The sequence below is a fragment of the Lampris incognitus genome, chromosome 1 (genome assembly GCF_029633865.1).
Source record: "Lampris incognitus isolate fLamInc1 chromosome 1, fLamInc1.hap2, whole genome shotgun sequence".
NCBI classification, from domain to species: domain Eukaryota; kingdom Metazoa; phylum Chordata; class Actinopteri; order Lampriformes; family Lampridae; genus Lampris; species Lampris incognitus.
The window spans coordinates 108,836,592-108,864,342 of record NC_079211.1 but is presented as its reverse complement, the minus strand read 5'-3'; the positions used below and the strand labels follow the sequence as shown (position 1 = coordinate 108,864,342).

Here is a 27,751-nt window from a genome sequence, read left to right as displayed (position 1 = left end):
ACCGCACACCTCACCATTGTCACACTTCCCTCATACGTATCCTGCACCACTCCTACATACTTCTCTGCAACTCCTGACTTCCTCATACAATACCACACCTCCTCTCTCGGCACTCTGTCATAAGCTTTCTCTAAATCTACAAAGACACAATGCAACTCTTTCTGGCCTTCTCTATACTTCTCAATCAACATTCTCAAAGCATATATAATAAATATATATATATATAAAATATAAAATATCTTGTCTAAGTCCAAATGGGAAACACCACCAAAGGTGGTTGAGAATGGCAGAGCTAAGATCCTGTGGGACTTCAAGTTCCAGACTGACAAGCAGGTGCTGGCTAACCAACCAGACATTGGGGTCGTCGACAAGGAACAGAAGACAGCAGTAGTGATGGATGTAGCAATCCCTAGTGACGGCAACATCAGGAAGAAAGAGCATGAGAAGCTAGAGAAATACCAAGGGCTGAGGGAAGAACTAGATCAGATGTGGAAGGTGAAGTCCACAGCAGTCCCAGTGGTAATAAGAGCACTAGGGGCTGTGACCCTCAATCTGGGAGATTGGTTTCAGCAGATTCCAGGAACATCTGTGGTCTCTGTCCAGAAGAGCGTGGTCCTAGGAACAGCTAAGACACTGCACAGAACCCTCAAACTGAGGAACTCGGACATCCGGAGGGAGCTCGGAGTAGAGCCGCTGTTCCTTCGCGTCGAAAGGAGCCAGTTGAGGTGGTTCAGACATCTGATTATGCCTCCTGGTTGCCTTCCTTTGGAAGTTTTCCGGGCACGTCTAACTGGGTGGAGACCTTGGGGTAGACCCAGAACTCGCTGGAAGGACTACATGTCCAATCTGGCCTGGGAACACCTTGGGATCCCCCAGGAGGAGCTGGAGGGCATTGTTGGGGAGAGGGACGTCTGGAGGGCCCTACTTAGCTTACTGCCACCGCGACTCGACGCCAGAGAAGCGGCTGAAGATGAGAGGAGATGATTTTTTTTTCTTATCTTTTGCCCGTACATCACTTTGAATGACCTCTGCGATGATAAGGTGCTATACAAATAAACTTGCCTTGCCTATATATATATATATATATATATATATATATATATATATATATATATATAAAGTGGCTTAGTTGCCTTGAGACCTAATGAGAGCCTGGCCGGGTGTGCTGCTGAACTGTCCAGGGCGCTGAAGTCACCATGTGGCCAGTGTAGAAAACCACGAGCTGAGAGAAAGATGTTCTGACATGTCCGCAGTGTTTATCTCCTTCAGTGATTCACTGTTTTTCATTGGCTGTTTGCTAGTCTGCCAATTCACGGTCCCCTGCGGTCTAGTCAAACCCTCATTCAGCTCCAGCCAGGCACCAAATAGAGTTCATTATGGTTCCTCATGAGGATGGGGAAAGGTGGGAGGGGGACTCAGTAGAAAACAGGATATAAGATCAGTTTTTAACAACGTGTAATCTACTTTGGCTGCCTGTCGGAATGTTTTTTTGTGTAATAATGTACTTTCGATTGTGTTACAGGATATTGTTGTAGATTTGCTGTTAGCATGGTTATAGATGCTGTTGATTACTTTTAGTGATTTTTTTAAAGTTATTTGAATTTGAATCGGCAAAAAGGAGAAGATCCTGAAAGCAGCAAGGACTGGAAAGAACAGCAGATGCTGATGTCAAAATACAAATATACACACTGCAGAGAGAAAAGAGAGAGAGAGAGAGAATGTGAGAGCAGAACAACATACAGAGGAACGACAGACATAGAGTGAGAGAGAATATGAGACAGCAGAACAACAATCAGATGGACAGAGGAACGACAGACAGAGAGGGAGAGAATATGAGACAGCAGAACAACAGACAGATGGACAGAGGAATGGCAGACAGAGAGAGAGAGGGAGAGAACATGAGACAACAGAACAACAGACAGATGGACAGAAGAACGACAGACAGACAGAGAGAGAGAATATGAGACAGCTAAACAACAGACAGATGGACAGAGGAATGGCAGTTGGCTGATAAATTGCATGCAAACAAACAGTGTTGTTGAGAAAGTGAAATCTTGCAATGCTTTTGTCTGTATAGTGAAGAAGTTTTCTTTGTGTGTGCGTGTGTGTGTGTGTGTGTGTGTGTGTGTGTGTGTGTGTGTATGTGTTTGAGTTGTGGTGTAATATTGTTTTGGAGCCTTGTGGTCGGGAAGTGGCTAGCACCTGAGTGAACCTGTCACTGCAGACACATTGCTTTTTCAGCTCCAGTGATTACACCACACCCAAACACATCCTCAACACTTCCTGGACTGTGTTCTGTGTGTGCGTGTGTGTGTGTGTGTGTGTGTGTGTGTGTAAGGGTGAGGGTATATGGACCCTGATGCTGTATTTCCAGTTCCTTTATGGAAAATATAAAATATTCTTTATCAACTTGGCGCGCTACTATGGTGAATCACTACGAGCTGCTCTCACTGTGTTGGATGTTTTCGTGTTGTGGGTCACTTTTATTGCACAAAACGCATCTTGCACAATTACCTATGAGAGATGTTTTGAATCAACAGACCAGTCAGACTTTTGGATGAGTATGCTGAATAAGTCACTGGTTATGACAGTCTTTATGAATTACTTTATCCCAGTATGGTCTATTACCTCCCATCCCAACCAGAAGCCCTGGATTAACAGCAACACTCATCTAAGGTTGAGGGAGCGTCCCAATGCTTTTAAATATGGGGACAAGAAATGCTACAAAAAAAATCCAAGTATGACTTAAGGAGAGCCATCAAAGCCAGTAAAAGACTATATAGGGACAAACTGGAAAATGACTACTGTGGCTGTGACTCCAGGGTCCTCAGGACATGTTACACTCAGCTATGTCAGGTTTTTACTGACATTTTTAACCTGCCTTTTCATTGTGTGTGGTTCCACTGTATTTTAAGAAAACCCATCGTTGTGCCTGTACCCAAGAGAACACCTTTCTATTGCCTTAATGATGCCGATCTGTTGCTTTGACCTCATGCCTGGACAGATTGGTTATACCATACTATATGAAATGTAATATTTCTGTTACCCTTGACCCATTACAGTTTGCCAGCAGATCTGTAGATGGCGCTTTCTCACTTGCTCTGCATAATGCTTTCGTACACCTTGAAAAGAACAATACCGATGTCAGAGTATTGTTTATTGATTACAGGTCTGCTTTTAATACAATTGCACCATCCAAGCTGGTGATGAAACTCAAGAGGTCTTGGTCAGGGCAACTCTATCTGTAATTGGCTATGTGATTTCTTGACAGGCAGGTGGCAGACTGTGAGAATAGGTAAAACATACTCATCTGCATTAGTTCTTAGGACAGGCGTACCTCAGGGCTGCTGTCTTGGTCCCCTATTGTACAGGTTGTTTACACACAACTGTGTTGTCAAATATGACAACAGCATCATTAGATTCGCAGATGACACCACAGTGATTATACTGATAAGTGGCAGTGATGAGAGGGCCTATAGGAGGAAAGTGGAGGATTTAACCATACGGTGCCATGATAACAACCTCTCTCTAAATTTCAATAAGACAAAATAAATCATTGTTGACTTTAGAAAGATCAGAGGAAATCACACTCCCATTTCCTTCATTGGTTCATCTGTTAAAAATGTGGACAGTTTTGGATTTCTTGCTTTACACATCACATCTACCCTCAACACTATTTTTATCTGTTTTTCTTTTTCTTTTTTCTGTTTGCCTCTCAAAACCAATTGCATCTTCAAGAAGGCACAGCAGAGACTGCATTTTCTGAGACGTCTCAAGAGTTTTGGTATGAGTACCAAAACTCTTATGAACTATTATGTCAGTAGCATCATAGTGTGGTTTGGCAACCTGACTGCTCAGGACTGCAGACTGCTGCAAAGGACTGTAAAGGCAGCAGCAATAATCATGGGGCGTGGAACTACCACAACTTAATAATATTTACACCACTCGCTGCAAAAGGAAAGTCCAAAACATCATTCAAGACACCAGCCACCCCACCCGTGTTCTGTTCTCACTCCTTCCATCTCAGAAATGCTACTGGAGCATCAAATCACACACCACCTGTCTCATTAAGAGTTTCTTTCCACGGGCAGTCAGGTTGCTGAAAAGCTGGCCCACCCATATGCACCTTACACTGTTGTGTTATTCTGTACTTTTCTACGTTGTCTATATAATGTATAAACTCACGGTGTACATAGTTTATGTAGGACTGTAGTGTTTTGGGTTTTGTTTTGGGGTTTTTTTTGTGATAGTGTGTCCTGGTGTACTTTGTCTTTGTGTTTATTGTGTTAAGGCAGAGAGAGCCAGAGCACAAGAATACAATTCTTGTATTCTGACTCTCTCATCATGTGTTATTATCATGTATATTCATACACATGACAATAACAACTTTATCATCATGTGTATTCCATACACATGATGATAAAGTTGAATTTGAATGTGAACTGTTTTCAGGCTAAAAAAAAAACCAAGTCTGGTTAAAAGATGTAAACGCATCTAAACACATAGGGCATGGTGGACCAAATCAGAATTAACTAGTCGTATTTAATCATCATCATTGGCGGTCACTCGGGGTCGAGTGTGACCGTCCTCCCTCTGGGTTCCTCTGGGCCTTCAGGTGGGTGTAGAGGCCAATCCTGTAGCTGCATAATGGGAGGATGACGAGAGGCTGATGCTCCTGCAGCCACCACATGGTCCTTGTCAGGGGTCCAACAGCATGGAGAACCAAGACGACTGGGGACCACCCTCTGTTGCAGCCTTCATACACCTTCACTGCCGTTTTGACCTGGAGACGTCTTCCACAAGTTCTGCCGTTGAGGTATTTGTTGAATCGCGCTTTGTCTGGAACCTCCCTCTTGACCTGTCTGCCTTGGGTGACCCTACCAGGAGCCGAGCTCTGCACAGCACAGCTCTTGGGATCATTGGTACACACAAGCTTCTCCACCACGGCAAGGTGGAGATCCAGGAGAAGAGTTGTATTTATTCAGCTGCGGAAAGATCATATACTTTCTTTCTTTCTCTTTCTTTCTTTATCTTTCCTCTTTCTGTTCTGCTTTGTGCCCCCCCCCGCCTTTTAATACCCTGCTCTCAAGTTGGTCTTACTTTCTTTTTCTCTTTCTTTCTTTCTTTTCATAAAACTACATAATGTTGTAAAAATTGCCCTCTTTTCCTCATTTTTTTCTGTTTATAAATTAATTAAACAAATTTGACAGATATACATCAAACAGATAAATTTGACAGATATACATTAAACAGATAAATTTGACAGATATGCATCAAACAGATAAATTTGGCGACCGGCATGTGAGCAAGTCCATGATTACTGGGATGGCATCGAGCGCTTTACCTGTGCCTCCATCCACAGGGTGAGTGGTCGTGTCGGGAAGGGCATCCGCCGTAAAATTTCACCAAATCAGTATGCGTTTTAACAAGACCATACCGGATCATTTGAGGCTCCATACGGGATCGGCTGAGGCCCGGCTTAACAACGGCTGACATTGATGCTGTGCCCTCACGGGTCCCCGATGGAGCGTGTGGAGTCTGCTGTGGCGACCCCTGGGGGACAAGGAACAAGCCGAAAGAAGAAGAAGACCTTAGACGGATAATACTTCATGTAATCGGCATGGTGGCACAGTGGTTAGCACAGTTGCCTCACAGCAAGAAGGGCCTGGGTTCGAGCCTTGAGGGTTGTCCAAATTTTGGAGGGGGGGGGGGTCATCCCAGGTTATCTTCTGTGTGGAGTTTGCATGTTCTCCCCGTGTCTACATGGGTTTCTCCCACCATCAGAAAGACATGCATGCTAGGGTTAATACTCCTGTGTGTTCCCCTGACCGAGGCATGGCAGGAAGAACTGGAGCTGGTCCCGGGCGCTGCAGGGCGGCTGCCCACTGCCCCAGGCTACACAGCTAGGATGGGTTACATGCAGAGGAATTTCTGCCGTGGTGGGTGTGTTGTGTTATCGTGTTTCTGAGCTGAGTGTGACTCGCAACACCGTGAGTGGACCGGACCTGAAGACGACGTAGTGATGAACGCAGGAGACGGGAGGAGTAGTAGAGTGACTCGGCGACCCCCTCACAGGAGGAGGGTCCTGAGTTGGATCCTGGACCACCTGTGTGGGGTTTATGTATAATCCCTCCGTTTGACCGTTTTTTGTTCTTTAATGCTCAGACTCTGTATTGTCCGTACTACTGTTGTGCGAGCAGTTGTGTGTATGTGGACCATGTGAGGGAGTCCTGGTCTGGGGGAGGTGTTTCCCTCCGCCACACCACGGGGTGTGTGATGTGCACACCCTGGAGTCTGCTGTGAGGAAGAGGGAGGAGGGAAGGACAGACAGGCAGGGCTGGAGGATAGAAAGTGCAAGAGATTGAAAAGCGGGAGTGATGGAGGGAGAGTGATGGAGGGGTGTAAAAGGGGTCAAGGGTAGCTGACACCAATCCGATTATCTCCTCCTCCATCTCCTGGAGTAACACTTCTCTCACACACCTCTTAAAGACTCACACACGGGTGTGTACTGCAAGACACCGGGGTGAAAGGTCAAGACAGAGCCGTTTGGTGAGGGTCAGTGACATCTGGTGTGTGTGTGGGTGTGTTTGGGTGGGTGGATGGATGGATGAATGGGTGGGTGGGGGGTGTAACAAGCCTATAAGACAATGGTTTTAAAATCAATTTACAGCTGCTTACCTTCAATTTTTGTAATTCATGGTCCACTGCCCACTGTGTGTGTGTGTGGATGTGTGTGTATATGGGTGAATGGTCGGATGGGTGTGTGTGTGTGTGTGGGGCGGGGGTTGAGAGACACAGAGAGAGAGTGTGTGTGTGTGTGTGTGTGGGTGTGCGTGTTTAGGTGTATGTGTTTAGGTGTATGTGTGTGTGTATTTTTGTGTATTTGTATGTGTGTCTGTGGGTATCTGTGTGTTTTTGTGTGGGTGTGTATATTTATGGATGGATGGTTGGATGGGTGTGTGTGTGTATGTGTGTGTATTTGTGTGTGTGTGTGGGTGTATGTGTATGTGTATGTGTGTGTGTGTGTGTGTGTGTGTATATGGGTGGGTGGGGGGGTTGAGAGAGACAGAGAATGTGTGTCTGGGAGACAGAAGAAAGTGTGTGTGTGTGTGTGTCTGTGTCTGTGTGTCTGTGTGTGTGTGTGTGTTAAGGACAGAGAAAGAGCAGGAGGTCAGACAGACCGGCAGAGAGAGACAGAGAAACGATGTGTGTGAGAGTTAGACTATTTTCAGAATACTCTTCAGTAGTTTTCTGTGTGTACTTCTGTGTGTATGTGTACTTGTGTGTGTATGTGTACTTGTGTGTGTATGTGTACCTGTTTGTTGTTGCTCATATAAACAGCATGAGGAACACACACTCGGGCTGTGCAGAGCAGCAGCACACATAGAGTAACAGTGTGTATGAGAGACATGGGTGACTGTGACTTTATAGACGTCCTTCCTATAGTGTCCATACTGGGATTCTTTCTTCACCGCCTTGTCTTCACATCCATCCATCCATCCATTATCCATTATCCATCCATCCATCCATCCATCCATCTATTGTCCAAGCCGCTTATCTGAATTTGGGTCGCATGACGCTTGACCCTTTCCCAGTAGTCACTGGGCGGCAGGCGAGGAGACACCCTGGACAGGCTGCCAGTCCCTCACAGGGCCAACACACACACACACACACACACACACACACACACCTACCTAGGGACAATTTAGTACGGCCGATTCACCTGACCTACATGTCTTTGGACTGTGGGAGGAAACCGGAGCCCCCGGAGGAAACCCACGCAGACACGGGGAGAACATGCAAACTCCACACAGAGGATGACCCGGGACCACCCCCGAGGTTGGACTACCCCAGGGTTCGAACCCAGGACCTTCCTGCTGCGAGGTGACCGCGCTAACCTCTGTGCCACCGTGTTGTCCCATGTCTTTACAAATCTAGACCAGTGTTTCCCAACCCAGTCCTCAAGGACCCCCTATCCTGCAGCCCTGAATAGGTACCTGTTTGTAGTTATTCAACCAATCAGCAATGAATTATGTCAGATTTTGCACACCTTGCATAATTAAGTGCTGTGAGATGATTGGTTCAGTAAGTACAAGCAGGGCTACCTATGCAGGGTTAAAATGAAAATCTGCAGGATAGGGGGTCCCTGAGGACTGGGTTGGGAAACACTGGTCTAGACAAATCTTCCTTGAATGAGAGGAGATAAAACCTGATCCATTGTCATTGGGGAGTCTGATCAAAGCTAACATGTTGATGTCATGCAACAGAAACACTTGTCCTAAATGTACATCGTAACACAAACACTCAAGTGTCTCTCGGCCAACTTAGTGCAAAGCCATTATTTGATTCTTTGTAATAAAGACAGTTGGAAGGAGAGCAAAACTTGATTCCTCCTACTCATTCCTCCGGGGAGATGGAGCAGCAGTGTAAGGCATGGCCTCTGCAGTGGCTGCACTGCATGTCTTGGTAAAGCTTTTACCCAGAATGACTTGCTGAGAGATTTACTGTTAAGCATGCTCTACTGAGTCATGTGTAGTTATCTCAGTCTGTACAAGAACATTTTAGATGATGAATGTGACAAAAAAAGCAGTTCAGGAGTTCCCGAAGAGGCAGCATGGTGGTGCATTGGTTAGCACAGTCGCCTCACAGCAAGAAGGTCCTGGGTTTGAGCCCCTGGTAGTCCAACCTCGGGGGTCGTCCCGGGTCATCCTCTGTGTGGAGTTTGCATGTTCTCCCCGTGTCTGCGTGGGTTTCCTCCGGGGGCTCCGGTTTCCACCCACAGTCCAAAGACATGTAGGTCAGGTGAATCGGGAGTACTAAATTGTCCCAAGGTGTGAACGTGTGTGTGGGCCCTGTGATGGCCTGGCAGCCTGTTCAGGGTGTCTCCCTGCCTGCCGCCCAATGACTGCTGGGATAGGCTCCAGCATCCCCGCAACCCTGATAAGCGGTTCAGGTAATGGATTGATGGATGGATGGATGGAGTTTCCTCAGAATTTTCCAGTCACTTAAAGACATTGGCATTAACAGTGCCAAGCTCAACGGTCCCACGGCATATGAGCCCTTTTGGGTAGTGGATAGCTGCCGTGGCTCAGTGTGTTTGATGAATATTGTGAGACATTTTTAACAGGGAAAAAAGTAAAGTTTACTATTGTGCATGTCCAGAATCTTGTTTTGCTGCAGACGCTGTCGTTAATTGTGGCTGTTTGATTGCAGAGCAACGTTTGAATGCCAAGAGCTTCTCACAACAGAGATGACGGGAACCTTTGCTAAAGCATAAATGCCAGTTGTCACTCAAAGCCCCCTGTTTTTGTCAGTTGATGGTTGTCAAAAGTTTCTGCAACCATTCAGAAATTACCAGGGTTGCCAGGTTTGGCTACCTGGGGGGGGATTTTGATGCCATGGGCTTAATCACGTGCACATATTTGGACTCAATTCACCATCAGGGTTTAAAAACATAATGCAGCTTGCACATGTGGCGGGAGCTTAGGTCTGAGATTTCGGGATGTAGCCTGACTACGCCACCCCCGGAACGTCACCCAGGGAAAGACTGTGATGAGCTCTGGACAGACGGACTGACCATGGGCTGCGTATGAGCTGCACTGGATGATGGCGGGGGAGTAATTAGAGTAAGGAGACGCACCGGACTGGAGGGTTTAGATGCAGAGAGGTGAGGGAACGGGGTGCCTTGGGACGAGTGTGTGGTGCTGGAGGGGTTTTTGAAGCCACTTTCAGTCGCGGGTGCGAGATCCGCCTGTGATGAAGCTAGTTAGCTAGAGGGACAACACACGTGAGAGCACCTCAGGCAGTGGGGCGGGGATAGAAGAGCCCCAATTTTCTGCCAGTTGACTACTCAGCCCACCTTGGCTCGCCATGGCACAAGCTCAGTGAGCTCCTCCTATGCTGAGACTCTCTGAGGTGCAGTCTGTACACACCACTGCCCGAGGGAGGCTCTAAATGTGCACAGGAGAGCCCCCCCCCTTTTTTTTTTATTGTCTCCACTAGTGATGTTTCCCTGGCCTGTCTGTAGCTGGATATTATTGTGGGGGTGCATCTAGCTGGGCGGTTATGCCGTGTGGGGTGGGCAGTATTTTAAGAAGGCTCCTCATATTGACTAGCTGTGGCTTTGTGGTGGTTTTGCTGTGCTGTGTGGGCTAGCATATTAAGTGTGTAACCACTTTTTAAGACAGTGAGTGGGGTATCCCGTCCTCGTTGTCTGGTCCCGTACTTTGTATCTTGCGGACGGAGGGTCTGGCTTATGAATTATGAATACAGTACATATTTGAAATAATCTATGCCATCTGGTTCTGTGTGTATGTGTGTGCAACCTCTGACTTGACTGAAAGTGGGGGCAGCGGAAACTTCAGTCAGCGGTAGCCTTGTGCAGGTTTATTACAATACTCACAATATTAAACAATATAAAGGTATTAAGCACAAGTTCATTCGCACAAAACGTGGTGTTTCCAATATCAAAACTGCACGATCAATCATCCAGGAAAGAAAATCTAAGAAAGTTTAATCAGCTCATCTGGTCACTTAGTGATGTCACTTAGATGAGTGATGAAACGTTTCTCTCAATAAACATTGTGTCCAGATGAACTGATTCATCTTTCTTTCTTTTATACGAGTTACTGAATGTTCATGTGTTAAAAAGACAGTAACAAAGGTTTAAAGGGACAGCAGAATCAGAATGGTAGCAAGAACCAGCAATAAACAAAGAGAAACAAATTAACACAAGAACCTATCCTACTGCAGACACATAGCCGATACATCCACACACACACACACACACACACACACACACACACACACACACACACACACACACACACAAGTGATATTTTGACCTAGTACAACTATAAGCAGCAGATGTGGACTTTACCATTGTTAAGAAAAGTACTATATAAATAGAGTTTATCATTATTATTATTGCAAGGAAGATAAGGATGCAAGGAGTAGAGGTGACGAAGGTGTGGGGTCAACTGTCCAAAGTAACGGGGAGTGCAGAAGAGAGGTGAAGAAGAGACTGCAGGCAGGGTGGAGTGGGTGGAGAAGAGTGTGAGGAGTGATTTGTGACAGAAGGGAACTAGCAAGAGTTAAAGGGAAGGTTTACAAGATGGTAGTGAGACTAGCTGTGTTGTATGGTTTGGAGACAGATGTTATGAGTTTCACTGGGAGTGATGAAGAAGGACAGGATTAGGAACGAGTATATTAGAGGGACAGCTGAGGTTGGACGGTTTGGAGACAAAGCAAGAGATGCAAGATTGAGATGGTTTGGACATGTGTGGAGGACAGATGTTGGGTATACTGGAAGAAGGATGATGAATATGGAGCTGCCAGGCAAGAGGAGAAGAGGAAGGCCAAAGAGGAGGTTTATGGATGTGGTGAGAGAGGACATGCAGGTGGCTGGTGTGATGGAGGAAGATGCAGAGGACAGGACGAGATGGAAACAGACGATCTGCTGTGGCGCCCCCTAACGGGAGCAGTCGAAAGTAGTAGTAGATTATTATTATTATTATTGTTGTTGTTGTAATTGTTATTTCTACCGACGGTTCGTATTTGTAGCAGCATGGTTCAATCTGATTACCTTAGATGTACATAATGGATGACAGCGTCCCATCTAGTGCACGTCTGTTTCCACAGTCTGTTTTGTTCAGGCCAGTTGTTCAGAAGACTCATTCTGCAGCCCCATTAGAGTGACATAAGCATAGAACAAGCTGTGCCAAAAAAACAAAAAAAACCCGAATGCCATTGTTTAGCTTTGCTTTCATTCTTTTCTCTGCCGTGCACTTAACGTTATACAGCTAACGTAAGCTAACTAGCTGCTTACATAGCTTAAACTAGTTTAAACTTATTCTGTAATTTGTAGATCATTTATTCAAAACAAATATTGCAAACACCCTGGGTTCGGTAATTCATTAATCCATGATTGATAGCTGTCCTTGTTAGTCACTTACCTTGGCTTGGTTCATGCCAGGTTAGCTGGAGTGTGACCGGCTTGCTTGAACGCCTTCTGGGTTCCTGGCAGTGAACTTGAGCAGCTCTCCAATCAACACGGAGATAAGCATCACACACCAATCAGAGAGCACCTTAAGATGTAACTCCATGGAAACACCCATATGAAACACGCGGTTTTCGAATACTCAGCTACCTTCTAGACTCAAAGTCGTTCACTTGGTTTAACCATTACTATACCAGAAAGACTTTGACCAAAATACGGTTGCCCGTTCACCTCTGTTCCTGTTGCAATGTTTTAGCATGAGAATAGTTTGGGCAATGTGAGAGCGTGAGACTGAAGGTGAAAGCCTGTGTCACACGCCAGAAGCGTGAGAGTTGGTGACCCTGAAGTTACCCTTAATGATGTCAGGGTAGAGGCTATAGTCCCTGCATATCTTAGTGGATGGAGCAATGCTCAGGCTTGAGGTCAACTAATTAATCAGTTTGGCCAGTTAATCTGAGTTTTTTATTTATTTATTTTCCTGTACTTCCTCATTCTTCCACCAAGTCTCCTTTTCTTCCTTGCTCTGTCCTGATGACACACCAAGTATCTTCCTAGCTGTCTCCCTCACTATTTTTGCAGTGGTTGCCCAGCCATCCAGCAACACTTCACTATCAACCAGTGCCTGTCTTAACTCCTTCTTGAACTCCACACAAGTCTTCCTTCTTCAACTTCCACCATTTTATTCTTGGCTCTGCCTTCACTCGCTTCCTGTTCTTGATCTCCAAAGTCACCCTGCAAACCACCATCCGATGCTGCCTAGCTATATTCTCCCCCTGTCACCACCTTGCAGTCTCCAATCCCTTCAGATTTTACCTCCTGGATAAGATATAGTCCACTTGTGTGCACCTTTCAAAACGTTTATATGTCACCCTGTGTTACTCGCTGCACTTGAAATACATATTCACCTCAGCCATTTCCATGCTTTTCCAAAACCCACCACCACCTGTCCTTCCACATTTCTCTCCTTGACGCCATATCAGCCCATCACCTCCTCATCATCTCTGTTCCCTTCACCAACATGCCCATTGAAGTCCGCTCTAATCACCACTCTCTCCTCCTTGGGTACCCTCTCCACCACGTCATCCAACTCACTCCAGAATTCTTCTTTCTCTTCCATCTCACACCCAACTTGCGGGGCATATGTCCTGACAACATTCATCAACACACCTTCGATTTCCAGCTTTATACTCATCACTCTGTCCACCCTCTCTTTACCTCAAACACACTCTTGACATACTCTTCCTTCAGAATTACCCCTACCCCATTTCTCCTCCCATCAGCATCAAGGTAGAAGAGTTTAAACCCACCTCCGATACTCCTGGCCTTACTCCCCTTCCACCTAGTCTCTTGCACACAGTATATCTACCTTCCCTCTTTCCAATATATCAGCCAGCTCTATTCCTTCACCAGTCATAGTGCCAACATTCAAAGTTCCAACTCTCACCTCCACACTCCTACCCTTCCTCCTCTCCCGCTGCCTCTGGACATGCCTTCCCCCTCTCCCTCTCCTTCACCCAACAGTAGCATAGTTTCCACCGGCACCCTGCTGGCCAGCAGTACCGGTGGTGGTTGTTGGTAAGCCGGGCCTCGATCGATCTGGTATGGAAATCTGATTTATGATCCGGATATGTGATTTGGCAAAGGTTTTATGCCAGATGCCCTTCCTAATGCAACCCTCCCCATTTATCCCGACTTGGGATCAGCATTAAGAATACACTGGCCTGTAGCAGGGTTTTATATAATGGAACATCACCTGGTATAATCCTATTACAGCGGCACCGTAGCCTCTAATATTGGAAAACAATTATTCAAGCTTTTGGATGAGTGCTTTACCCCAGACCACCAATTGAGAAAAATACTCAACAGAAACACTGTCAAAATGAGCTACAGCTGCATGCCAGATGTTCAGCAGGTTTTTCCATCCCACAACACAAGCATCATGGCCAAGGCACAGACCCCCTCACCACAACCAAACACCCTCCAACTGCAACTGCCGTGTTAAGACATCGTGTCCTCTTGAAGGAAAATGCCAGATAGAGGGAGTCATCTACCAGGCATCGGTGCTACGAGAAGACAACTGCAATGTGGACACTTACGTGGGATTAACAGAGGGCCCTTTTAAAATTAGGTTTAACGCCCATATGGGTAGCTTCAGAAATGAGCATGCGAAAAATGCAACAGCCTTATTTGGTCATTGGTAGACAAGAATATCAGTTATTCTGTCTCATGGAAAATCCTTGCAAAGAGTAGTGCATATTCAGTTAGGGGTAAAAGATGTAACCTGTGCTTGGCAGAAAAGTATTTTATTATTTGCAGACCTGATATGTCCACCTTGAATAATAGAAACGAGTTGGCCACCAGCTGTAAACATCGGAAAAATACCTCCTTCGTAACTATAAGTCTTTATTATCCCCCTCCCATTAGATGATGCACATATGGCATTTATTAGAGGTTTTTTTTATACATATTTTAACTGCCTGTCCTTCCAACTGTGCCCCAACACCATCCCACTATATAATTCACATAAATTACCTTGTTATATTTTTAATGCACGCCATTTCAACAGTGCCCTGGCCCCTACATGCTTTTCAAAACAAGCCCCAGTCCCTTCACCCATTGGTTGTGATGTTTTCTACCCCTCCATTGGTTGCTGTGCATCATAAGTACCTACCCCATTGGTTGTTAGAGTTTGAATGTTTCCTCATCTGATTGGTTGCTGTCCAACCGAAATTAGGGGTGTTATGCTGGGCAACGTAAACTGTATGATTCTTTGTTGAACCACATTAGCAGCTGATGAGTGCGAGACGCACAAAACAGGCCTGTACTGCAATGTAGTAACACCTTTTTTCCTGTATCTGTGTTGATATATATATATATATATGTGTGTGTGTGTGTGTGTGTGTCTGTGTGTGTGTGTTTGTATGCACTCCCCCTCCATCACCTTTCCTCTCACACTCATAAAACACACTATGCAACTGAAACAAACACATGTATACATACACACACACACACACACACACACACACACACACACACACACACACACACACACACACACACACACACACACACACACATGGCCAGACTTGCAAAAATGGGCACACAACAAACAAAACAAAACACTCGCGTACACACGCGCGCACACACACACACACACACACACACACACACACACACACACACAAACACACACGGTTAGACTTGCAATAATGGGCAAACAACCAACAAAACAAAACACACACATACACGTGCACACACACACACACACACACACACACACACACACACACATACACACATACACACACACATTCTAAGTTTAACACCCACACACACACGCATGCACACACACTCACACACACACACACACACACACACACACACACACACATGGTCAGATTTGCAATAATGGGCACACAACAAACAAATCAAAACACACACACACACACACACATTCTAAGTTTAACACACACACGCACGCACACACATGCACGCACACACGCGCATACACACACACACACACACACACACACACACACACACACACACACAAAACCGCCAGAGACAAGACGTCTGCACACATGCATGGATGCACACTGGTTTAAACACACACATAGACTCAAGTTGTCTCACATACACACATACACATAAATACACACAGGCTTCGGAGATGCCATCAAGTGGAAGAAATGTCTTCTTTCATTAAGTTACGGAACATCTCATCATTTTTGGATGGGGTGATTTCAGTCTCCCCCCCCCCCCCCCCGTATCACACACACACATACACACAAACAGTTTGGATGGTGTGATGTCAGCCCCCACAATTACGTTGTTAGCAGTTCACTTGGCACAAGTATTATCACCATCATTTCCATCATAACTGTCGTCGTCATCATCATCATTTGCAGAAGTAGTTCAGTAAAGATGTATAATACTGATCCTTTCAGCTTCACTGACTGAGACCAACACAAAGGGCTCTAAAACAGAGGCCTGACCTGATATAGAGGGGAGAAAGCTTACAGTTCGGTACCAATGGTTACCAGTGATTGCTGGTGGTTACAAATGGTTACCAGTGGTTACTAGTGGTTACAAAGGTTACCAGTGGTTATCAGTGGTTATTAATTTTTACAAATGGTTATCAGTGGTTAAAAATGGTTCCCAGTGGTTAGTAGTGGTTACAAATGGTTACTAATGGTTGTTAGTGGTTACAAATGGTTACCAGTGGTTGCTAGTGTTTACAAATGGTTACCAGTGGTTACTAGTGGTTACAAATTGTTACCTGTGGTTACAAATGGCTACCAGTGGTTACAAATGGTTATTAATTTTTACAAATGGTTATCAGTGGTTAAAAATGGTTACCAGTGGTTAGTAGTGGTTACAAATGGTTACTAATGGTTGCTAGTGGTTACAAATGGTTACCAGTGGTTACTAGTGTTTACAAATGGTTACCAGTGGTTACAAATGGTTACCAGTGGTTAGTAGTGGTTACAAATGGTTACTAATGGGTGCTAGTGGTTACAAATGGTTATCAGTGGTTACTAGTGTTTACAAATGGTTAACAGTGGTTACAAATGGTTACCAGTGGTTACAAATAGTTACTAATGGTTGCTAGTGGTTAAAATGGTTACCGGTGGTTGCTAGTGGTTACAAAATGTTTACCAGTGGTTATTAGTGGTTATAAATGGTTACCAGTCATTGATAGTGGTCACTAGTGGCTACTAGTGGTTATCAGTTAATGGTAGTGGTTACCAGTAGCTACTAGTAGTTACTAACAGATAGACATGATTTTCATTTCCTTTCACTCTCTTCCACACTTTCTTTGCTTCTTCTGCTCTTTAGTCTAGCTCTCCTTTTGTTAATTCCTCATCGAATTTCACGTTCTCTCTCCTCTTCTTGCCCTCTCATGTTTCTCTTGTCTTATTCTCCACCCCGCCTACCCTGGGAATAATTATTTTTTCCTCCATTTTTTGTAGGGCTTTTTCTCCCCAGTTGTACTTGGCCAATTAACCCACTCTTCTGAGCCGTCCTGGTTGCTGCTCCACCCCCTCTGCCAATCCGGGCAGGGCTGCAGACTACCACATGTCTCCTCCGATACATGTGGAGTCGCCAGCTGCTTCTTTTCACCTGACAGTGAGGAGTTTCTCCAGGGGGACGATCCATGGGAGGATCACGCTATTCCCCCAGTTCCCCCTCCCCCCTGAACAGGCGCCCCCGACCAGAGAAAGCGCTAGTGCAGCGACCAGGACACATACCCACATCCGGCTTCCCACCCACAAACACGGCCAATTGTGTATGTAGGGATGCCCAACAAAGCCAGAGGCAACACGGGGATTTGAACCGGCGATCCCCGTGTTGGCAGGCAACGGAATAGACCCCTACGCTATCTGGACGGCCCCGGCTGGGAATAATTCTGACTAACAGATTGAAATTACACTCTCAAAAATGTTCAACACTTTTCCTGTGCTATTCCAAATGCACAAAGCTCATACTTGGTCTCTCTGATTTTCTTCCTCTACCTCAGTTTGTCCCTCTCTCACTGACCATCATCCCTTCCCTCCATCTCAATGCACGACGAAAGAAAAAAAGTGCTTTACTGGCATGAAAAAAGTTTTCCAGCAATTTTTGCCAAAGCAAAATAAAGAGATTCACTCAGCAACAATGACCATGCAATGACAACAACCAATATTCCTTCATTGTCCAAAAGTAGCAGATATTTGAAGGAACAGATGAATGTAGTGACATTTAATCTGAATACTAAACCTTTTTTTCCCCTGTAGAGTATATTAAACCTATACATGCAGTTGTGGCATGCTGACACACATTTTGCTCTCCTTACTTGTCGGTCTAGGTTGGAGGGCTCGTCTTATGAAGTGATGCAGCTGGACTTTGAGGTGGATAATATGATTAACCCAGTGCCCAGGCAGGCCCTGCACTGGTACGTGGAGTACCCTGCAGGCACGCAGACCGCTGAGAAAGTGACCCACCTCTTCATCAGCAACACAGACATACAGGGCATCGTACCGCTGGCCGAGGTAAGGGCTATCACTTGAAATGCAAACATAACTGTTGTGTCCACACACACACACACACACACACACACCTGCTAATCAAAACCTAAAAAGGTCAGCTTGTTTACCCCCTCCTGTTGTTAACAGCCCCCTGGTCATATGTGCGTGTACACACACACACACACACACACACACACACACACACACACACACACACACACACACACACACACACACACACACACACACACACACACACACAATTTGCACAGTTAGCCTTGCAGGTAGCAAAATGACAAGCTGAACAAACATACTCTACAAACAAAACACATCTGCGAAAACACACACACACGCACACAGAAACACACACACATACACACATTCTGCCTTGTGTGTATTTATACATCATGCTGGCAGGTGTCACAGTGACAGCAGTTGCTGCTGGGGATCACACACAGCTTGCTCTACAGGTCCAGAAATAACGACACAAAAACAACAAAATTAGTAACCGTGTGGCTAATATGATGTTAAAATGTTCTCATGTGGTGTTTGGTAACATCGCAGGGGTGAAGATTTGCGTTGGTAGAGATGGTTCTATGGACTGGTCCATTGTTCTCATTTGTATGTTTAGGTCGAGTCCATATAAAGTGCATCCGGAAAGTATTCACACCCCTTCACTTTCCCAACATTTTGTTATGTTACAGCCTTATTCCAAAATGGATTAAATTCCTTTTTTATCTCATCAATCTACATACAATACCCCATAATGACAAAGTGAAAAAGGTTTTGTAGAATTTTTTGCAAATTTATTAAAAATAAAAAACTGAAATATTGCATGTACATAAGTATTCACACCCTTTGCTATGACACTCAAAATTGAGCTCAGGTTCATCCTGTTTCCACTGATCATCCTTGAGATGTTTCTACATCTTGACTTGAGTCCACCCGTAGTAAATTCAATTGATTGGACATGATTTGGAAAGGCACACACCTGTCTATATAAGGTTCCACTGTTGACAGTGCATATCAGAGCAGAAATCAAGCCATGAAGTCAAAGGAATTGTCTGTGGACCTCCGAGACAGGATTGTATCGAGGCACAGATCTGGGGAAGGGTATAAAAAAATGTTCTACAGCTTTGAAGGGCCCGAAGAGCACAGTGCTCTCCATCATTCGTAAATGGAAGAAGTTTGGATCCACCAGGACTCTTCCTAGAGCTGGTCGCCCAGCCAAACTGAGCAATCGCGGGAGAAGGGCCTTGGTCAGGGAGGTGACCAAGAACCCGATAGTCACTGTGACAGAGCTCCAGCGTTCCTCTGTGGAGATGGGAGAACCTTCCAGAAGGACAACCATCTCTGCAGCACTCCACCAATCAGGCCTTTATGGTAGAGTGGCCAGACGGAAGCCTCTACTCAGTAAAAGGCACATGACAGCCCGCTTGGAGTTTGCCAGAAAGCACCTAAAGGACTCGCAGACCATGAGAAACAAGATTCTCTGGTCTGATGAAACCAAGATTGAACTCTTTGGCCTGAATGCCAAACGTCACATCTGGAGGAAACCAGGCACCTCTCATCACTTTGCTAATAACCTGAATCCCTACAGTGAAGCATGGTGGTGACAGCATCATGCTGTGGGGATGTTTTTCAGTGGCAGGAACTGGGAGACTAGTCAGGATCGAGAGAAAGATGAATGGCGCAAAGTACAGAGAGATCCTTGATGAAAACCTGCCCCAGAGCGCTCAGGACCTCAGACTGGGGCGAAGGTTTACCTTTCAACATGACAACGACCCTAAGCACACAGCCAAGACAACGAAGGAGTGGCTGCGGGACAAGTCTGTGAATGTCCTTGAGTGGCCCAGCCAGAGCCCAGACTTGAACCCCATTGAACATCTCTGGAAAGACCTGAAAATAGCTGTGCAGCAACGCTCCCCATCTAACTTTACAGAGCTCGAGAGGATCTGCACAGAAGAATGGGAGAAATACCCCAAATATAGGTGTGCTAAGCTTGTAGCTTCATACCCAAGAAGACTTGACACTGTAATTGCTGCCAAGGGTGCCTCAACTAAGTACTGAGTAAAGGGTGTGAATACTTATGTACATGCAATATTTCAGTTTTTTATTTTCAATAAATTTGCTAAAATTTCTACAAAACTTTTTTTGCTTTGTCATTATAGGGTATTATATGTAGATTGATGAGAAAAAAAGGAATTTAATCCATTTTGGAATAAGGCTGTAACATAACAAAATGTGGGGAAAGTGAAGAGGTCAGAATACTTTCCGGATGCACTGTATGCAATAAAACATCAGCAAAGGGATAAGTGAAATACAGCTGTTGTGAACAGAAATCGGAAAATACAACGAGACTCGATCTTCCATGATTTTCCCTAAATATCCATCCATCCATCCATCCATCCATTATCCAAGCCGCTTATCCCAGTCGGGGTCGCGGGGATGCTGGAGCCTATCCCAGCCGTCATTGGGCGGCATGTGTTCTTAAAATTAGGATAGATTGACTTTGACAATTGATGACAACTTCAGCCAGACAATACGTAAAAGTGCACCGATACAGCATGCTGTTGAAAAGCTGAATGGCCTCATTCTGACTGTAAGTGGCTACGGTCTAACTTGCCAGCCATCGAAACTAAGTTCATTCACATTTTAATTGAGACGTCCTTAGAACAGAAGTTCTGAGGACATAAGTACTGACCGAAAGGGTGAGATCGTGGATACAAGTGGCTGAAATGAGTTTCCTCCGTCGGGTGTCTGGGCTCAGCCTTAGAGATAGGGCGAGGAGCTCGGACATCCAGAGGGAGCTCGGTGTAGAGCTGCTGCTCCTTCACATCAAAAGGAGCCAGTTTAGGTGGTTCGGGCATCTGATTAGGATGCCTCTTGGGTGCCTTCCTTTGGGGGGTTTTCCGGGCACGTCCAACTGGGAGGAGACCCCAGGGTAGACCCAGAACTCGCTGGAGGAGCTACACCCCCTCCAGCAAGTCCCTCCAGCGTGACCCAGTGTTGTCCCTCCAGGGAAGTCCCTCCAGCGAGACCCAGAACTTGCTGGAGGGACTACAATCTGGCCTGGGAACGTCTTGGGACCCCCCAGGAGGAGCTAGTGGGTGTTGCTGGGGAGAGGGACGTCTGGAGGGCCCTACTTAGCTTTCTTGCCACCGCGACCCGACCCCGGAGAAGCAGGCTAATGATGAGATGAGATGAGATGTCCTTAGAACAATAGTGTGATTAGGGCTCCAGACTAAAATTGTACACTGGTGTCACTAAGTGACTCAGATGGTAGCACCAGTGCCCAATTTGGTGACACCACTTCTGTTTTGTGACATAATGTAAAAGAAATAATGTGTGTTGGTTTAGAAATGTTCTAACATTCCTTTACCTTAAGACATGTGTATATGTATGAGAAAATTAGGATAGACAGACTTAATATGAAATAGAGACTAGTGCAACTTTAGTGTTGCATGTTTGAGGTTGGTTGTGTCTGCAGCAGACTGTGTTGCCTCCACTGGCAACTGGAAATTCAACTAGCCATTCCTGTCAGAAAATATATTTCATTTTGGCTGGACAGTCCAGCAGGGCCAGCCCTACAAATGCAAATGTACCTGACTGACTGACTGACTGACTGACTGACTGACTGACTTGAGTGATCATGTAGTTAGAGTGACTGACAGGCTGAATGATCAGTTTGACACAATTGGGCCGCTGGATCAGGTGACCAATGATGGTTCCAGCTTTGTTCAAGTATACCTGGCTGCAGAATGGGGCAGCGTTCAATGTTGAACATTTACTCCCACCCACCGTTTGATTTGATTTGTTTAACTGTCAAATATGGGCGGGGCAACCATTGGTTTGTGCAGGGTTAAACATTGATTTCATTGGTTTGGACTTGGATTTGGGCGGGTTTAAAAAGGGTTGGGGTTAGGGTTAGGGTTAAGGATGGGTGGCTAGGTGGGTGAGATTAGTATTTGTGTGGTGTTGTGGCGTGGCGTGGGCCAGTAGGGGGCAGTCTTCCCTCTGGTCCTAATTATAACAACAAATATCAAAAATCCCAAAGCCCCACTGCAGGGACAGGGGCACTGTGCTGTAGGAGATGCATCCTTTGGATGAGACGTTAAACCGAGGTCCTGACTCACTGTGGTCATTAAAGATCCCACAGCACTTATCGCAAAGAGTAGGGGGTTCCCCGGTGGTCTGGCAAAATTCCCAACCTGGCTCTCTCCATCTGGCCACCTAATCATCCCCCCATGTAATTGGCTCAATTGGCTCCTCCGTCTCTACCTCAAGCTAATGTGTGGTGAGCGTCCTGGCGCAAAATGGCTGCCGTGCATCACCCAGGTGGTGCTACACATTGGTGATGGTTGAAGTGAGTTACCCCCTTCAATTATAAGCGTTTTGGGTGTCTGGAAAAGCGCCACATAAATGTAATTATTATTATTATTATTATTATTGTTAAACATTCAACGTTGAACCCCGCCCAATTCTGCTGGCTGCAGCCATTCTCATTGCTAGGTTTGTGCTAGGGTGGATCAGCCGGAGTGACAGTCTGCTCCGTGTGACGAAAGCATTCACCTGCCTCTGATTGGCTAACCCTCACCCTAACCCTAACCCTTACCTTAACCCCTCACCTTAAGTGAATGCCCAGAGCATCATCAGTTGCCTTACAGCAAAACAAGCAATCACAGCGAGAACGTCCTTCCGGCCAATCCACTCTCATAATAATAATAATGGATTACATGTATATAGCGCTTTATCTAGACAGCCAAAGTGCTTCACAGTGACAGGGGGAAACTCACCTCAACCACCACCAGTGTGGAGCACCCACCTGGGTGATGGTGATACATGGCAGCCATTTTGCATCAGAACGCTCACCACACATCAGCGGTGGAGAGGGAGGAATCATTGAGCGAATTACAACAGGGGGTGATTAGGTGGCCAGATGGAGAGAGCCGGGTTGGGAATTTTGTCAGGACACCGGGGAACCCCCTGCTCTTTGCAATAAGTGCCATGGGATCTTTAACGACCACGGTGAGTCAGGACCTTTGGCACTTGGAAAGCATGGTGTGGCAAATGACAGAGCCCAACAGAGACCGGAGGTTTTCCAGCCCGACCTGGAGGCTGGGAGGACCAGCACCGCAGAGCAGCTTCCCGCCACCGTCTCTCTCCTCCTGGAGGCTGGCGAGCCAGTTGCTGAGCAACCGCCGCTCAGCAGGCTCAGAGCCCCAGTGCAGCATCGGACTGACAGCGGCAGGAGGAGCAGGGTCAGATGATGCCAATGTTGACAGCCGTCCAGACCACCAGCAACGAGGAGAGGTTGTTCCTGTTAACCATGCAGCAGGAGGGAGACATTGCCCTTGCACTGGTGAAGGGCTGGCTGGAGACAGGGTGGCTCCCCGAGTGGACGGAGGTCAAGTCAAGTCAAACTTTATAGCACATTTCATACACGGGGCAACACAATGTGCTTTATATAAAGTGACAATACAACCAAATCACAATCATAAAAGTGCAAATGTAGAAAATAAATATGCACATCAACAGCTTGTAGGCACTTTGGCCTGAGGTGGGGGCCTACCTCTTGCAGTGGGGCAACTTTGAGCACCATGATGGGTTGGTGTACCAGAGGTGGCAAACTCCTGGACGAGGGAGTGGCCTCTTGCAGTTATTGGTGCCCCGTGTGCTCTGTCCCCAGGTGGTCCATGGCTCAGTGGGGGTGGAGCACTGCGAGAACACCAAGACCCTCCACCGACTCCGGGGCAGTTCTGCTAGCCTGACTGTCGGCGTGACGTGGAGCTGCACGTGCACTGCTGCGATTCCTGCACCCGCAGGGCTCGGGCCGGCTCCGGAGTGCGGCGGAAGAGGGCCTATGGCAGACGGTGCTTTTGGCGGCCTGTTCACCAGCGATGGCCCCCTGGACATTTCAGAGACTATGTATTGGGTGATGGGGTCGTCGATGACGACTGACCCTCAGGTGGGGGCTATGTAGCGACCGGAGGAGGCGGTCGCTCTGACTGTCGACGGCTCTGCGCTGGGAGAGCGCAGGGGCTCATGGGACTGTTAATGTTTCGTGTTTGTTGAAACTGTTGATTTATGTTCAAGTGATGCGTTCATGGTCTGATTATTGTTGTGCTATTGTTTGGATGTTTGACTCGGACTGGATAGACGACCATTTGACGGACTGACCATCGGACCGTGACTGATAGGTGTATGTTCGGTGGTGACCTAGCTGCGGGAAGCCACTGTTCGGCCACCATGGTGAGAGGCAGAATAAAGGAGCACTCCTGGGGCCGTGCGGTGTGTAGGACACGAGACTTGTGAATAAGAGATCTCTAGCTCGCCGTTCTTCCATGCCGGCTCGCCACAGTATGGACACAGCAGCAGACCTTAAATAGTTGTGATCACGGGTCAGTTAGCCGAGGCAGTCAGTTGGTCCTTCCGGGTTGAATGAGGGTAATTGAAATATTGAAACCCCCGTCGCCAGGTTGTTATGTGTAATGATGCATACTGACTGGTTTATGTTGGAAGACAGTGATACACGTGCAGATCTTTTGTGATTAAAAGGGTTTAGGACCGTAGTCCTTAGTTAAATAGTTCACAAAATAGGCCATCATAACGCACACAAAGGTGGTGTGTGTGATTTTGGACAAGTCTATGCTTGGTGCACCTTCGCCTAAAGCCCTGAAACTACCTCACAACACCTGCGTCTGCGCTGAGACGTGGTCTGACCAGGCAGAGACGCCGGCGTAATATCTGGTTTTATTTGACACCAAACTGGCACTGCGACACCCGACTCTAACCGGCACACCCTCTGCTGTGCCCCCACACCCATTTCGGCACAAGCGATGTCATGGCGACCCCGGAAATCAGCAAACGCGCCTAGGCGTGAGAATTCAAGTCAAGTCAGTCTTACTTATGTGGCCCAATATTTTTTTTGTTTGGTGTGTGACCAAACACAAACACACACACACACACACACACACACACACACACACACACACACACACACACACACACACACACACACACACACACACACACACACAACGTAAGTGTCAGTAGCTCTGCGTTGGTGCCACTGCCGGCCCTGCACTGTCCGGACACCAGAGTCCGCAGTTAGCAGGGTTGGGTTCAACTCTTGATGACTTCATCTCTCCAGTGAGGCTGTGGGCTGTACCCAAACCAATGATGTCACGGTGACAGGAAGCAGTGCAGTCTTACTCACTGACCCAGCACACCAACCAACGCAGCAGGGATTTGTTTTGGGGTTTTTTTACATCTAAAAATGCTGCGTTATCATGCCTCTCAGGCAGGGAAGTCTGCTTGTGTAGTGGTATCATTAACACACACACACACACACACACACACACACACACACACACGTGTGAAGTCGTGTGTGTGATGTGGCTGCTGTGGCTGTAATACCCCGGGCCAGAAGGCAGGCGGCTCGGTGCTTTTCAGAACTTCCCCGGTTCCATTACTGCTGTGGTAGCGCTAATCTTGGCTGATAGCCCTCCTTCAAACGGCAAAGCCCTGGTGAGGAAACCCAATTTTGTCCAGGCCCTCTGAAAGCCCTCATGCGCGCGTTGGGAAAAGCGGGTTTGAGGCCGTCGTTTTCGTGGCTCTCAGCAGGCGCCGCTGCCGGTTCTGCTGCCGCCGCTAGAAGAGAAAGTGGGAACTGTCCTGCCACACCAGTCGTCCCACATCATCTCGGCACGGCCCGACATAAATAAGATTAGGTGGGCCCACTGTGTTTCACTCTATTTTCTTCAGTGTAAATGTCCGAGGAGGTTTAGTTTAAGCTACGCCATCGCCCCCTGTTGGAGCGGTCAGGCCAGGAGGCTTGGACATGATGCATCCTACCGAGTGAAACTGTCCTGATCTTGGCACAGATATTTGTAATGTGACATGGCTCCATTACAGGTTATAATGTTTTCTGTTGTTTTTCAGTATTGCAACAGAATCTTATTAAGAATATTATATAATATTATTAATAATAATTAATAATATATAATATTATGATACAATGATAATTATTATTGTTATTAATTATTAATATGAATAGAATAGAATAAAATCAACCAGTGCTGGTGTGGGAAGATGGTGGTGCGAACTTAAGTTTGCGGCAGCCTCACCCAGTACCGTCCGTGCAGTGTCTTTGTCAATGTCTGTATCTAAGTTTGGGCCCTTTGACACAGCTGGCATTGGATCGGCTGGGGGATCCTCGCTGCTGCGGGCCCAGGGACCACGGTCCTGACTGGAGTGCGCCCCAAGAGGAAACACTGAAGGCGGTCTGACAGGACGCGGAAGCGGGGCAGGCTAAGCTAACTGTTAGCCCGGCAGTTCTGATAACACCAAGGGCGGTCTGGCGGCGGCCTCACCTAGCGTGGATTGTGTTTTTGGGGTCGTCGTGTGGAGTGCGGGGAGTTGTGTCGAGGGTATCTGACAGGGAGAGGTGGCGTTGGATCGGCTGGGGGAGCTTGGTCTGCTGCATCCGGTGGGCCCAGGGACCACGGCCCTGCCTGGAGGCGGTCTGACAGTACGCAAAAGCGTTGGGGGAAACAATATTTTGTTTCATTTCATGTGCGCAGGTGCATGGCGTGAAATGCCAGATAGATGTTCCTGGTTCCTGAGACTCTGTGTGGAAGGGCATTATAGCAATGCTATGCAGAGAGGCAGTGTTGACTGTGAGCGTGGAAAAGTTTTATTCTTAATGGTCTAATTTCACCAATAAGGATGAAAACAGGGCAAAACTAGGGAAATCAAAATTTTAGATTGTGAACTCTTTCGAGATGTCCATGCAACATGCTTTAAGGGAATTATGGATACCATTGGGAGACACTAGGTTTGAGTAAAGATACTGCATGTCTGCAACTACCCCCCCCCACACACACACACACACTCTCTTCATGTTTTATGTCTCTTCACAAGATGGTAGTATTTACCTATAAACACATCACCAAGCTGGGAGTGTTTTTCATTTTGGTTCAGTTATCTATAATCAATATTGATCTGCATTGTGTCACCTATGAAATGTAAGACTGATGCCCGTAGGTTAGATCAACAAGGTCTGCGTCGTTGACAGCCTGAATGTGGAGTCTGATGTCCAGATTGCTGTGTCAGAAGCCTTCAACAAATCCAACCTGTGGTTGGTTGAATGTTGGCATAAGGGACTTGAATTAAGGGTGGCATGGTAGCGCAGTGGTTAGCACTGCCACCTAACAGCAAAAAGGTCCTGGGATCGAACCCCGGGGTTGTCCAATCTTGGGAGGGTCATCCCAGGTGGTCCTCTGTGTGGAGTTTGCATGTTCTCCCCGTTGGTGCGGTGGGTTTTCTCCATCTGCTCCAGTTTCCCCCACCATCAAAAAGACATACATGTTAGGGTTAATACTCCTTCCTGTCTGTGTCCCTGAGCAAGGCAATGGGAGAAGAACTGGGGTATGTCCCCGGGCGCAGCATGAAGACGGCTGCCCACTGCTCCTAGCTACACTGATCACAGCTAGCATGGGTTGATTTGCTGTAACTGAATTTCCCCAAGTGGATAAATAAAGGAAGCTTAATTTAATAATTAATAATTTAACTTAATTTAATAATTTAATTGGATCGTACACCGATGTCCTCACCACCAATTCTGATTTGCACATGCGTATGCACCTGTTGACAGCAGCACACATGCTTCAGGACACAACTCACTTGTGTAACCATCGACTCACATACACACTTCACTCTCTCTATATACCTAACTAACCCC

At 46.6% G+C, this 27,751-nt stretch overlaps 1 protein-coding gene across 1 annotated transcript in view; it reads left to right on the top strand.

Moving 5' to 3' along the window:
* The window catches only part of si:dkey-215k6.1 (transmembrane protein 132D), a 450,750-nt gene that overhangs the window by 222,378 nt on the left and 200,621 nt on the right, over positions 1-27,751 (top strand). Inside the window, exon 5 of the mRNA XM_056278865.1 lies at positions 17,847-18,030. Within this exon, the coding sequence (XP_056134840.1) occupies positions 17,847-18,030 (184 nt within the window). The remainder of the gene's footprint in view (positions 1-17,846; positions 18,031-27,751) is intronic.